Source organism: Lupinus angustifolius, chromosome LG14 (genome assembly GCF_001865875.1).
Source record: "Lupinus angustifolius cultivar Tanjil chromosome LG14, LupAngTanjil_v1.0, whole genome shotgun sequence".
In the NCBI taxonomy this organism is placed as follows: Eukaryota; Viridiplantae; Streptophyta; class Magnoliopsida; order Fabales; family Fabaceae; genus Lupinus; species Lupinus angustifolius.
Genome location: NC_032022.1, coordinates 10,954,730 through 10,969,750, shown reverse-complemented (window position 1 = coordinate 10,969,750; position 15,021 = coordinate 10,954,730). Strand labels below are relative to the sequence as shown.

Here is a 15,021-nt window from a genome sequence, read left to right as displayed (position 1 = left end):
TATATAGATTGACAACTTTAATTATACATTATTAAGTCATTAACCACTGATCCACGTCAAGTTATTGAATTTAGTCAACATGACAGCAGAAATTACATATTTGTAGTATAAGTAACATTATGATCACACCCACTTTACACATTAAAAGCTAATAATATCCTTCATAATTAAGTAACTAAATTGCAGTTGTTGTTATTGTCATATATGCAATCACATGAATGATGAGTTGTTTGACCTAGGGATAAAGATATGTTGTTCACAGACCCAAACTATATTTAAACGAATGAAAATATGATATGTTAATTAAAAATAAAGTATTCATACTTTTTATTTTTTCTTTATTGTTATTAGTTTAGGATATTGTCTAAGATATACTTTAGGATAGAAGATCCTTACTCCCACCTTTAATCAAACAACCCTACCATACAAATGTATATCAAATAATATTGCTAGTATTTGTCACATGGTTATCATACCACATAAGTCATAATCCATCACATTATTCATCTTTAATTGTCATATAATCTTTCTATGTTAAGATCACAATCATCTTAAGCAAAACACAATCTGTTTGATAATTTTGTGTATCCTATAATTTTCTAAAATGATTGCTAATTAGGAACTGATAAATGTTCCAATTTTCAATTCCTTAAGGACAAAGAAGAGAAATGGCAACATGAAGCAGCAGTTGTTGTGTCTTTAGAGCATTTTCCTGTAGAGAGTTCATCACCTGATATTACCAATGAAGACAGTACTACTACATACACACCTGTGACTGAAGATAGATATCATGTCATTGCCTTTGCAGAGGCAACCGCCATGGCGGCTGAAGCTGCGGTTGCAGCTGCTCAGGCTGCCGCTAGAGTTGTGAGAATGGCGGGTTATGGAAGGCACACTAAAGAAGAAAGGGCAGCAACACTCATTCAATCTTACTACAGAGGTTACCTTGTAAGGCCTCCTTTATCTTATACAAACTTTACTAACTACTCTTATTTTTTGTTTTGGTAAAATTTTATATGATATGATGCCATTTGTTATCTATATAGCCTATCTCACATAATAATATTAAAGTTTGATTATGTTATATTTACCAAAATTTTAAAATTTTACATGAAAATGAGGATGATACTAGCGCAATTACGGGCACGATGCCTCGTAGACTCGAGCAACAATAAGATTGTAGTGAAAATTACTATTGCAAAGCATTAGATTATAACTGTTCTCACCTATTTTTTGAGAGATGTGGCATTGTTTGGGCCATAAATATGGCACCAAATCTCTAACTCTTACAGTTACATGTATTAATAATACATAAATAGCACTTCCAAGTTGCACTACTTTATGATTGCATATCTTCTTCGGTGATTAAATATTATATTTATTTGCCCATATTAAGTGAGGTGTTAAATTATGCAGGCTCGACGTGCACTTCGTGCTTTGAAGGGATTAGTGAGATTGCAAGCATTAGTGAGGGGACATAATGTAAGGAAACAAGCACAAATGACAATGAGATGCATGCAAACATTAGTGAGAGTACAAGCAAGAGTAAAAGCTAGAAGACTTCAGTTAACTAAGGAGAATCTACAAAGGACATTGAAGGAGTATAAGCACAGAGAGATTAAGGAACTAGTGCCTTATTATAAGGCTATGAGTCCCATGAAAAAGTTACATGCAAATGGTTGGGACAACAGGCATCAAAGTAGCCATAAGATTCAGAGAAATGATTTGAGGAAACATGAGGCTGCAATGAAAAGGGAGAGAGCTCTTGCATATGCTTTCAATTGCCAGGTTACTCATCATTTTCTCTTTGAAATTGCATTTTGTTACTTATATTGCCCATAGTAATTAATCTAATAATAACTCAACAACTTCATTACATACCCTATAAGCTTCCTTAGTTACTCAATGTACAACTCGATCATAACATCTTCCTACCTGAAGTTAGTATCCCTATCAATGAGAGTATCTATCATTATTTAAATACCACTTAATTGTTTACTTTAGATCCACTTATATACACATTTTTTAACATATCCTTCTTAAATTGTTGTATTCTTTAATACCCTTAATTGTTATATATTATTGAAATTTCATCAATGATTTAAATAGAAATTGGTTGTCTCAGATCTTATCTTACATGATGTCTCACGCTAATAGAAACATGTTATATCAATTAAATTTTTTAAACATTCATTATTATTGTTCTTTTTGTTTTGCTATCAGTAATACGAGACAACATATGTGATAAGATATGACAAATCGGATCTCTCTACCAATGATTTGAGGTGATTTTGCATCTAAATTTTAATTTTCTTTTTCATTGTTTAATAATATTTTCTTTTTTTGTAGCAACAATGTTTGCAGATAGACCCAAATGGTTATGATATTGAAAGGTATGCAAATGAGCATGAAGCAGCTCAATGGAGTTGGGAGTGGTTGGAACAATGGACATCACAACCAAACCATGTTATGCACTTGGGGGCCCCACATGAGATGACACTAACTACCACAACAACAACAACAGATGACATGTCTGAAGAAAAAACAGTTGAAATGGACATGGTTGCACCTTCAGACTCAACTCACTCCAACATGGGCCTCATGGGCCAAGACTTTCTTGATTCAAGCCCAATGTCTGATAGCTACCACCAGAGACAGTACAGTTCTGGGGTACCTGGTTATATGACCCCAACCCAATCTGCAAAGGCTAAGGTTCGAAACCAAAGCCCGTTAAGGCAACGGGCTTCAGTTGGGCCTCACTGGAAATCATCAACAAGGAGAAACTCTCTTAATGGGATGGGCTATGATTCACCTAGCTATGGTAGAGCTACTGCAGGTTATCAGTTTCCTAAAAGCCCAAGCCCACAAATAAATGGGGTTCAATTCCAATTGAGACAGATTTTGAATGGTAACATGAATATTGGCAATTAGGATTGGGCTCTACCTCTTAGAGCTCATGGTTGGCCATGAGGGTATTGAACCAAACCCATTTTCGGTACTGGAGAAGACAATAAGATGAAAATGCACATAAAAATTAAAAAATAAAAATATTTGTATCTCTTTAGCTTACATTGAATTACATTTTTACCCTTAAATATATATTAAAAAAATTAACTGTCCTCTTGGAGAGGTGTTTGGTTCGAGGGTATTGATTTGTTTACATTTTAATATAAATGAGTATAGTAGCATGTTGTGTTGTGTGAAGTGTGAACTTTGGTTCACATGCATTTGTATTGATGGAGTTTTATTAATGTTTTTGATTTCATGAACAATAAAAGTTGTGATTGTATGACCCAAAAAATTGTAAAAAACTTTTGAACAAAATTGTAATATCTAAGGAAGTCTATTTCAATTCTGCTTCACATGTAAGAAAAATAATTGTATTTGATTTATTACAAGAAATATTAGTGTTTGGAGTTTTTATTTCTATAAAGAAATGCACAATTGTATGACTTGTTGTGTGTATTTGCAGTGAGTTGAACAACCACGGACTGGGTGAAAATCGAAATAATTGTTAATAAAAGAGGACATTCTAAATATTTATAAAATAAAATAATTTCATTTTAGTTTAGTTTATTTCGTTCTTTTTTAATTTAGTATTTCTGACAAAAAGTTATTGAATTATTGAGTGATGGTTTTTTCATTCACATAAAATGCATGTGAATATTTTCTCAACCACCAGAAGAAATATTGTCCGATTCAGTTTTGGTTAATTTATATTAAGACAATTGATATAAAAATTATATGTTGTTTTGGTTTAGTTCATTTTTAGGTAAAATATAATAAATCTAGTACACTTTTAACGTATTTAGTTTACATAAAAATATATCTATTTTAAAAAGAACAATTTTAGTACACTTTCAAATAGTGAAGTTTACATGGAAAAAAAAAGAATCATATATTAAATCTTATACTCATCCACACATTTAATTCAACATTAATAATATTTATAAATCATAAACAAAAACAACAAAAGCACTGACAACTTTGATTAAATCCTCTTCACTAAATCTAACTCAATTAAAGCTTCTAAAATAATGTCTTAGTTTAGTGGTTGGTTCAACACTCTTTACTCATCTGATTTTGATTTATATAATATTAATTTAATTGGTAACATTTTTCAATTGACATAATTTTTATGTTAACGGAACAACCCTAAACTTGATCTAATCAATTAGTAAGTTTGAACGTCAGCTTGACTCATAAGCTCAATTCAATTAAATTGTACAAAATTGGACAAATGCTTCGCAGGTATGTATCTTATCATTAACTAATTGGTGATTTGACTTAGAACTCAATCATACTAACAATTAGGTCAAGGGAGATTGATATTTTTAATATAATCAAGTGTATACTTTTAACCTACTTATAATAGAGGAATTTAGTAACAGTTGAGCATGTTCTCTACAAAGAGCCTTGAGCATCCTCCTGCTCCTTCCAAGCCTCCTGATGGTAGGAAAGGGCAAAATTTTGTGAATGATGGAGTGTCATTTAAGGATAAGGTTCTTGACCAACAACAACCACTATCTCAAGTGGTGAAAAAGGACTTTTTGGCGGAAAAACTCATGACTATAGTGTATGAGGAAGGAAATGTTCCAGTTCCTCATATTTCCCTTGATCATGGAGTCTTTGAGGATCTTTGCTCTCTTTGGAGGGATGCTCTTGTCGTTAGTTTGGTTGGAAAATCACTCAACTATAATGTTTTTAAAGAAAGGATGCGAAGAATATGGAAGCTTCAAGGGGGCTTCGATAAGGTGGATGTTGACCGTGGCTTCTATTATGTGAAATTTGATATGAAGACAGACAGAGAGATAGTGATTGGAGGGGGGCCTTGGATGATATTTGACCACTATGTTGTAGTGGCTTGTTGGACTCCTGAGTTTGTTGCACCCACAGCCAAGGTTGATCGCGCTATGGTATGGATTCATTTTCCTCGCTTAAATATGGTTTATTATGATGAAAGTTTTCTCCTCGGCTTAGCATCTTGCGTTGGTAAACCTATAAAGGTAGATAATAATACCTTAAGGGCAGAGCGTGGTAGATATGCTAGGGTTTGTGCGGAAATTGATCTCACAAAACCAGTAGTGGGAAGGTATATTTTGGGAGGACATTATTATAAAGTTATATATGAAGGTTTACATATGATTTGTAAAACTTGTGGTTGTTATGGCCATGTTACCAAGAATTGTACCAAGACTCCATTAGTGTCGTTGGTGCCATCCAACAATGTGGTGAATGATCAACCAAGTAATGTTGATGCGGTTATTGATGATTCATTAAATTCTCATTTATTAGGTGAAAGAAAATTCAAGCACTTCAAACGTTAACAATACTATGGAAAATTATGGAGATTGATTAACTGTTACAAGGAGAAAGAAATTTCCTAGAAAGCCTAATGCTCCCACGTTCAATAATCCTAAGGAGGGGGACCACAACCCTTTATTTTCTAAGAATGTCACACTTGTTACTTCATCATCATATGCTCATCCATTTGCTAAGGAGGCTCACGTGACTACCAAGTTTAATAACCAAAAAAGGTGTAGACCAAATAATAAGGGGGGTAATGTGATGAAAACGACTACTTCTATTGCTTATAAAGGCAAGAATAAATTGCCTGCATCAGTTCACGAGGAAGGTGTGACTCCTCTTAATGAGATTTATTCTCATTCAAAATCAGCCCTTATTGCTCCATTCAACCTAGGTGTTTCGCATGGTAATTGGAGTCCAACAATTATTAACAATAATTCTAGGGTTGTGATAGCTTCTCCTTCCTCATCTTCCCAAAATACCGAGTTAATGAGGAGGAGGGACTCGCTCGGTGCAGCTTCTTTCTTCATCTATGGAGGTGCAGTTTGTGGGGGGAAAGACACATTGGCTGTTCATGGTGAGCAGTGTTTCAAGGGGACTTTGGTTGAGAATGCAAACACCCTTGTTTCAGGCAAGGAGGTGGCTGACGGATGTAACAAGAAGTTTTCGGGATTTATGACTAACCACCTTGGGATACGTGAAGGGGAGACAACCTACTCCACCATGGAATTCTCATCCTGTATCAAGGACACTCTAAGTTCCAACTGTCAGTTGTCAGCATGTGGCTCTCTTGAGAATATGCAGCATCATGGACAGGGATTATTGGCCGCTACTCAAAGGAAGCTGTTAGAGATGGAAAATAATGTGAAGGGCTTAGTCAACCCCATGTAGCACGATGATGACATGCTCTCTAGCCATGCATGCATTAATGAAGGTCTTAATAATTTGCAAAATGCTTCTATGGATTGTTGATGCTTGGTTTTTGGTGTTCTCTATCTCTTTATTTTTTCTTATGATTGAGTTCAAGGATTTTAACATTTTATGTTGGAATGTTCATGGTGCCATTGGCAAGAATGGTCGTCGTCATGCAAGGGAGTTGACTAAGAAATATTACCCTTCCGTATTTATTCTCCTAGAGACTCATTGTCAGTTTAAGGATGTTGAGGGCTTTTGGAACAGTTTAGATTTCCAAGCTTGTGGGATTGTCGAAGCTTTTGGGCATGCAGGTGGTATATGGGTTCTCAATGCTGTTAGTAGTATGGTTACTACTACTATTATAGATGTGTTCAATCATGCCATTTCAGACAAATTTGGTATTGGTGGGTCTGAGTGGATATGTAGTGCAGTCTATGCCAACCCCTTTATTCTCGTTCGGGAGTCTCTTTGACAACATCTTGTGTTTCTTCGTAATATGGTGTCTCTCCCTTGGCTCGTTTTAGGTGATTTTAATGAAATTATTCTTCCTTCGGAAGTGAGAGGTGGTAGTTTCATTCTCCCGAGGGCGGCAAAATTCTCTCAGGCTTTGGAGTCTTACGGTTTATTAGATTTGGGAGCGATTGGTGGAAGGTTTACTTGGTTTAGAAGAGAGCAAAGTGGTAGGAATGTTTCCAAGTGGCTGGATCGAGCTCTATCTGATTCTGTTTGGCGTAGGGACTTCTCAGATGCTTATGTTGAAAATCTTCCCAAGTTGCATTCTGATCATTGCCCGCTCCTGATTCGTTGTGGTGGTTATGTAAGTGCTATCACTAATAGACCTTTCCGTTTTCAAGTTGTTTGGTCCTCTCATGTTGATTTCCAGGATGTTGTTTGTCAGGCCTGGGCTAAAGTGGATAGTGATGTGATTGGTGGGCTTAATCAGGTCAGGGATGATCCGATTATGTTGAACAAAAATATTTTTGCCAATATTTTTAGGAGAAAGAGGAGACTTGAAGCCAGAATTAGAGGTATTCAATTAAGCTTGGAATCTGCTGATACTCCAGCTCTTATTCGTCTTGAGGCTCATTTGAGAAGAGAGTATAATGTTGCTCTTAGGCAAGAGGAAATGTTATGGTTCCAGAAACCTAGAGAGCAATGGGTGAAATTTGGTGACAAAAATACTAAATTCTTTCATACGCAGACCATTGTTCGACGGAAGCGTAATAAAATTCATGGCCTCTTTTTAGAAGATGATATTTGGTCTACTGATCCTGTCAAGCTTAGGGATGAGGCTAACTTCTATCTCCAGTCCATCTTCTGTGGTAGGAGCCAAATCAACCAAGGTAGCTGCAATGTGTTGACTCTTAGGTTGCCCCATGTGGGTGTTGAGGAGATGACTGCAACCATTACTTTAGATGAGGTCACTAAAGTGGTTATGTCTATGCCTTCGTTCAAAGCTCCTGGCGTAGATGATTTTCAACCTTATTTTTTCAAAAAATATTGGCACATTGTGGGTAAGGATATTTGGAAGATGGTTTAGGACGCTTTCTAGAATGGCTCTACAGACCCTCGATTATTGGAAACACTTGTGGTTCTCATTCCTAAAGTTTGTTCCCCTAATACTCTAAAAGATTTGCGTCCTATTAGTCTTTGCAATGTGGCTTATAAAGTGTTAACCAAGGTGCTTGTGAATAGATTGCGTCCCTATCTTAATGATCTTATTGGGCCGTTGCAGAGTAGTTTTATTCCAAGTCATTGGACTGCTGATAATGTGATTCTTGCTCAAGAAGTCATGCATTTCATTCACAAATCTACACAGAAAAAGGGTGTTATGACCTTTAAGGTGGATCTGGAGAAAGCATATGATAGAGTCAATTGGGATTTCTTGGAACAAACGTTGACTGATTTTGGTATTCCAACTAGCATTGTGAGGTTAATCATGTGGTGTGTTAGATCTGGCAGTATGTCCCTCCTTTAGAATGGCTCTCGATTGGACTCCTTCTCCCCGACTCGGGGGCTCCGTCAAGGTGATCCCATCTCTCCATATTTATTTGTTCTTTGCATGGAAAAACTTTCTCTTCTAATTCAGCAAAAGGTGGATCTGGGTGTTTGGCAGCCTATTAAGCTCTCAAGAGGTGGCCCTCCAATTTCCCATTTACTTTTTGCTGATGATGTGCTTTTATTTTGTAAAGCTACTAACACTCAGGTGAATTTGTTATCTGCTACTCTGGATGAGTTTTGTCAGGCCTCCGGTATGAAGGTAAATGTTGAGAAGCCGAAATTCATCTGCTCCAAATTTGTTTCCCCTCAGAGAAAGAATAACTTCATGTCTAATTGTGGGATGCGTGTTGTCTCAAACCTGGGTATTTATTTGGGCATTCCTTTGGTCCAAGGCAGGGTTCGTAGAGATGTTTTTAACCCACTTATTGAGAAGATTCATAGGCGCATGAGTGCATGGAAATCGAACCTTCTCAATAAGGCAGACAAGCTTTGTCTTGCTAAATCTGTTGTCTACTCGTTTCCAACTTACATAATGCAGAGTATGTGGCTTCCCTAGAAGATTTGTAATGTTATTGATAGGATGACTAGAAATTTTATTTGGGGTGGAGATCCAAATAAGCGGAGTCTTAATTTGGTTAGTTGGGAGGCTATCACTTTGAATAAAAAAGATGGTGGTCTTGGGATCCGTGATACTCGCTCGACTAACATCTCTCTTTTGGGGAAGCTGACTTGGAACCTGTCTTGGGATAGCAATAAACTTTGGTGTAGGGTCCTGACTCACAAATATCTTGGAGATAAATGCATCTTGTATACCCCTATTAAGACCTCGTCTTATCCTGTTTGGAAGGGCGTTCTTAAAGCAACTGGTGCGCTAAGGAGTGGTTACCAGCTTCAACTAGGGGATGGTGACCTTTCACTTTGGTATGAGAATTGGACTGGTATGGGTTTGCTCTGCACTATGGTAGACTATGTTCATATTTCTGACACTCAGCTGTGTGTGAAAGATTTATGGAAAGAATCTATGTGGGACTTCAGTATGGTTTATACTCTCATTCCTTCTCATGTGAAGAATATAATTTTACAAATTTTTATTTTGTCCCCATCGCTTAGTAACAACTGTTGGATTTGGGGAGATAATGCCTCAGGTTGCTATACCGCTAATTCAGGTTATTGGTGGCTGAAAAGTACTAGTGTTAACAGATCTTCTCATTATCATTGGACTTGGTTGTGGCGTATACATGTTCCTGAGAAAGTCAAATTTCTTTGTTGGCTCGCTGCTCACAATTCTTTGCAGACCAACCTGCTTCGTTATAGAATGAATATGTCTACTTCTTCAACTTGTAGTCAGTATAATAATACTACTGAGGATCTCATTCATAATTTCAGGGACTGTATGAACTCATCCTTGTTATGGTTGCGTTTGGGTTTTAATGGAGCTCATTTTTGGGGGAACCATTCATTTTTGTCTTGGTTGGTGGTTAATGCTAGACAAGAGAATGGTCGCCTCTTTTTAGCTGGTGTCTGGAGGGCTTGGCGGTGGCGAAACAACTCAATTTTTGGTAATACAATGGGGATATTTCTTTCGTTGCAAGGAGTGTTCATCATGATTTTGGAGATTGGTGTTATGTTGATATTTCTTCTATTGATCCCCCTATGTCTTCTGTCCACTGGTGTCAGCCTGATATTGGTTGGGTTAAAATTAATGTTGATGGTAGCTGCAGTTTGAGGGATCAATCCATTAGAGGGGGTGGTGTTATTCGCAATGAGGATGGTATCTGGCTTTCTGGTTTTTCTATTAATTTTGGTACTGGTTCCTCAATTCTTGCGGAGCTGCTGGCTATTGAATGTGGGTTAACCTTAGCTTGGAATTTAGGGCACCGGAAAGTTATCCTAAAGAGTGACTGTCTGGAGGCTATTCACATCATTACAGTTAGGATGCAAGTTCGCTTGGACCGTCTATCGGAGGGTATTACCAGTATTGGTGGTTTGCTCAAGAGAAATTGGGTTGTTCGACTCCAACACATCTTCAGAGAAGGAAATATGATGGCGGACTATCTATCTAAGCTTAGTTTAGGCTTGGAGGAGAATTCAAGAATTTGGGACTTACCCCTGCAGGAGTGCTTCCTATCCTGCAGTTGGATATTGCCCCTATGTAATTTTTTGTCTTTTGTTTTTTGTTTTTGTTTTCCGATGGACCAAAAAAATACTAACAATTAGATAATAAACGAGTTAAATTATTATCAATCAACAATTATATTGAATAACACATTAATCACGCAATATACGTGATTTAGTATAAACTTATATGTTATTAATTACTAACCATGCATATAAGATAGTGTAAAAGGCAGTATACAATTTGAAGAACACTAAGAATTGTACTAACGATACTTGTTACTAAGTTTAAGATACAAAGGTTACAATAGAATATATTGTACTAAAGTGCATAAAGAATTTAAAAGCTTTAAATTTCTACAAATGGTACTTATGTTTTGTTTCATTAATTTGTGTAATCTAGTTCACCCGTTAATCAGAAGTTTAATAAATAATTTTTCATCAAATAAATAATTGAAAAAGCCAGGTCGGCAATCCTATAAAAAAAAGCCGTGTAAAATATTTGGTGCATAGCTGTGACCCCATCAATTGAAACTACGCTAATACGTGGACATGACCAAAACTCGCGTGTTTGGCGCTTTTCATGGATCTAACGTATCGTGTAATTATCTCTCTCCAAGTCTCAATCACACATCGTGTCCTTTTTCAGTTTTTCTTTAACCAGGATCTATTTTTTTGACACAAACTTATTTTTATAATTAAAGTATTTAATGCACCTTAAAATTAGAATCTCAAACATCTAGTTAAGACTAACACACAAAGTCATCAACACTTATTTGAGGTCGATCACATCTTTTGGAGTGATAGATATGGTGAACACATATTTTATAGTATAATCGTGTGATATGATTAATTAAAAAAATACTGTATGTAAGATAAAAGTTTAATAATGAAACTACTCTAATTCGTGGACATGACCGAAATCCAATAGTGTAAGACGTTATTATACCAACTCTTTTGCATAACAGTGTTACAACATATTGATAGTATCTTCCCTGGGATCCCTTACCTCTTAAATAAGACTACTTCAGTATTACTTATTTTACCCCTTTAAACAACACATGATGGAGTCTCTGGAACTTTCTCGTGTTCTTCTTCTAACATCATCATTATCATTATCACTAATACCACCAACAACAAAGACCATAAGGCAATTGGGTTTTCGTAGTTTGGTTAAGAAAGCAAATAAATATGCAAACTTGCGTCTCACCAGATCATTTTCTGGCCACACTGGAAATGGTGCTGCACATGCTGCTTCACAAGGAAAAGGTGAAGATGAAATGGGTCTTCTATTAGCTAGAGAGATTGATGAATTTGGTTCTATTGTTGGGTTTAATTTGATTCCTGGGTCTGGTGAGTTATTAATTTCTATCTTATATGTTTCCTTGATTTTGTGTTCAGTTCATTCATGCTTTCCTCTTTTGGCATCATTGGATTTCATAGTTTTACTTATATCAAGTTATCAACATGTCCAATTGTGTCATCATTGATTATTAATTAGTATTTAATATGTATACAATAATGTATTTTACACGGTCAACAAATCATCCACCATTCATATATTAACAATCATTGACTCGCAAACAAAAGTAATACAAATCAATGGTGGATGAAACAAAGTAAAAAACTACTTTTAAAAACTTTACATTAACAATGCATAACATTTAAACTCTATTAATTATGCATCACCATATGTGTGATTTCTGAGGTAATTGTTGTGGATTTGAAACTCAGATACTATTGATGGCATGAGAGTACATTTACACTGAATTGCATCAAAATTAAATTTAGGAAATAAAACAGAAATGTGATATGTACCACTGTTTCATATGGAGCTGGCAAAAGTGTTGGCTTGAGCTCGCCCTCATAAGTGGACAGGCTTAGCCACACAAAGTCCTTCCAAATTGCCCCGAAATTTGGCCAGGTCAGGGCTGGCCCAAACCCGACTGAGCAGCCGAAATTGTCAACTTTGGTTTTATATAACCTTTCTAGTTTATGAACAAGTACGCCTATTTTAAGCATAATACTATTAGGTGGTGCTAGGAGAAGTTATCTGAATCAGTCAAAAGATAATGCTAAAAAAATTATGCAGAAGTGTAAACTATAAAAAAAGGTTGTTTAATGCACAAGACCGCTCCCACCTAGTGAAGGTCTAAGGAGGTAGATGTACGCAATCTTACCCCACAAGCAGGGAGGTCGTTTATATGATTCGAACCATGACCTCAATATCACAAGGAAAACAACTTTCCAATTGCGCTGAGGCTCACCCTCTATTGTTTTCAGGATTTGAATCTATGACCTTCCGGATCACAATGCAAATACTATTGTGCCAAGGCTCACCATATATATGCATTTGAAAATCTTGTTAGGCTTCCTCTAACTTTGTTAAGTTAAATTTCCATATTCTATCCTGCATCAAGGTTTAGGGGATGTCACGAATCTTGTGCTTTTTGACTAGGGTAGAGTTGATAAGGCATCACATGCAGTGAATATAACTTTAACATAATTTTTTCTTCATTTTTTATTACCCCTTCTTTTCAGTTTGTCCATGCTTCCCTCTTTTGGTACCATCAAAATTCTCACAAACATTGAATGACTTTTTGAAACATCTGGTAGTTTATGGCGTACTTTGTGCATAAAACTATTAGGTGTCAAGAGAAATTGTCGAAAAAACTGCTTTAGATAATACTAAGTTGACTATCTAAACATTTATATGCATGCATTTGAAGGTCTGGCTAGGCTTCCTCTAAGTTTGTTAAATTAAATTTCCCTAATCTATTGAGTTACAAAATTAGGATAAACCTCATGATAAACAAGTGTGATTTCCCCTTGATATTATAGTGGCAAAGAACAATCGCACTTCAAATTTTAGAGGATCTTGTGATTTTGTACTAGGAAAGTGTTAATCCAAGTTTCACATGCAGGGAAAATAACTGAAGATGCAACTAGCAATGAAGTTGAAGTACCTGAGGCTAGGGGTGTAGAAGAACATAAAGTTCAGGCTAGAGTATCCTATAGTTGCAGACCAACCTGCTTCGTTATAGAATGAATATGTCTACTTCTTCAACTTGTAGTCAGTATAATAATACTACTGAGGATCTCATTCATAATTTCAGGGACTGTATGAACTCATCCTTGTTATGGTTGCGTTTGGGTTTTAATGGAGCTCATTTTTGGGGGAACCATTCATTTTTGTCTTGGTTGGTGGTTAATGCTAGACAAGAGAATGGTCGCCTCTTTTTAGCTGGTGTCTGGAGGGCTTGGCGGTGGCGAAACAACTCAATTTTTGGTAATACAATGGGGATATTTCTTTCGTTGCAAGGAGTGTTCATCATGATTTTGGAGATTGGTGTTATGTTGATATTTCTTCTATTGATCCCCCTATGTCTTCTGTCCACTGGTGTCAGCCTGATATTGGTTGGGTTAAAATTAATGTTGATGGTAGCTGCAGTTTGAGGGATCAATCCATTAGAGGGGGTGGTGTTATTCGCAATGAGGATGGTATCTGGCTTTCTGGTTTTTCTATTAATTTTGGTACTGGTTCCTCAATTCTTGCGGAGCTGCTGGCTATTGAATGTGGGTTAACCTTAGCTTGGAATTTAGGGCACCGGAAAGTTATCCTAAAGAGTGACTGTCTGGAGGCTATTCACATCATTACAGTTAGGATGCAAGTTCGCTTGGACCGTCTATCGGAGGTTATTACCAGTATTGGTGGTTTGCTCAAGAGAAATTGGGATGTTCGACTCCAACACATCTTCAGAGAAGGAAATATGATGGCTGACTATCTATCTAAGCTTAGTTTAGGCTTGGAGGAGAATTCAAGAATTTGGGACTTACCCCTGCAGGAGTGCTTCCTATCCTGCAGTTGGATATTGCCCCTATGTAATTTTTTGTCTTTTGTTTTTTGTTTTTGTTTTCCGATGGACCAAAAAAATACTAACAATTAGATAATAAACGAGTTAAATTATTATCAATCAACAATTATATTGAATAACACATTAATCACGCAATATACGTGATTTAGTATAAACTTATATGTTATTAATTACTAACCATGCATATAAGATAGTGTAAAAGGCAGTATACAATTTGAAGAACACTAAGAATTGTACTAACGATACTTGTTACTAAGTTTAAGATACAAAGGTTACAATAGAATATATTGTACTAAAGTGCATAAAGAATTTAAAAGCTTTAAATTTCTACAAATGGTACTTATGTTTTGTTTCATTAATTTGTGTAATCTAGTTCACCCGTTAATCAGAAGTTTAATAAATAATTTTTCATCAAATAAATAATTGAAAAAGCCAGGTCGGCAATCCTATAAAAAAAAGCCGTGTAAAATATTTGGTGCATAGCTGTGACCCCATCAATTGAAACTACGCTAATACGTGGACATGACCAAAACTCGCGTGTTTGGCGCTTTTCATGGATCTAACGTATCGTGTAATTATCTCTCTCCAAGTCTCAATCACACATCGTGTCCTTTTTCAGTTTTTCTTTAACCAGGATCTATTTTTTTGACACAAACTTATTTTTATAATTAAAGTATTTAATGCACCTTAAAATTAGAATCTCAAACATCTAGTTAAGACTAACACACAAAGTCATCAACACTTATTTGAGGTCGATCACATCTTTTGGAGTGATAGATATGGTGAACACATATTTTATAGTATAATC

The 15,021-nt window shown here is 36.0% G+C and overlaps 2 protein-coding genes across 2 annotated transcripts in view; both read left to right on the top strand.

Moving 5' to 3' along the window:
• The window catches only part of LOC109326382 (protein IQ-DOMAIN 1-like), a 3,456-nt gene extending 510 nt beyond the window's left edge, over nucleotides 1–2,946 (top strand). Inside the window, exons 2-4 of the mRNA XM_019559069.1 lie at nucleotides 655–948; nucleotides 1,417–1,788; nucleotides 2,350–2,946. Of these exons, the coding sequence (XP_019414614.1) occupies nucleotides 655–948; nucleotides 1,417–1,788; nucleotides 2,350–2,931 (1,248 nt within the window). The 3' untranslated portion in view covers nucleotides 2,932–2,946. The remainder of the gene's footprint in view (nucleotides 1–654; nucleotides 949–1,416; nucleotides 1,789–2,349) is intronic.
• On the top strand, nucleotides 11,311–14,224 carry LOC109326381. The gene is made up of 4 exons (XM_019559068.1): nucleotides 11,311–11,691; nucleotides 13,263–13,375; nucleotides 13,746–14,075; nucleotides 14,204–14,224. The coding sequence occupies exons 1-4, from the start codon at nucleotides 11,400–11,402 to the stop codon at nucleotides 14,222–14,224; spliced, it is 756 nt and encodes a 251-aa protein (XP_019414613.1). The 5' UTR covers nucleotides 11,311–11,399.

Bases quoted from the DNA above. Each gene is read 5' to 3' on its own strand.
- LOC109326381 (XM_019559068.1), top strand. From the start codon at position 11,400: ATGATGGAGTCTCTGGAACTTTCTCGTGTTCTTCTTCTAACATCATCA. The intron at 11,692-13,262 runs GTGAGTTATTAA...TTTCACATGCAG, and splicing joins TAATTTGATTCCTGGGTCTG to GGAAAATAACTGAAGATGCA. The intron at 13,376-13,745 runs GTTATAGAATGA...CACTGGTGTCAG, and splicing joins GTTGCAGACCAACCTGCTTC to CCTGATATTGGTTGGGTTAA.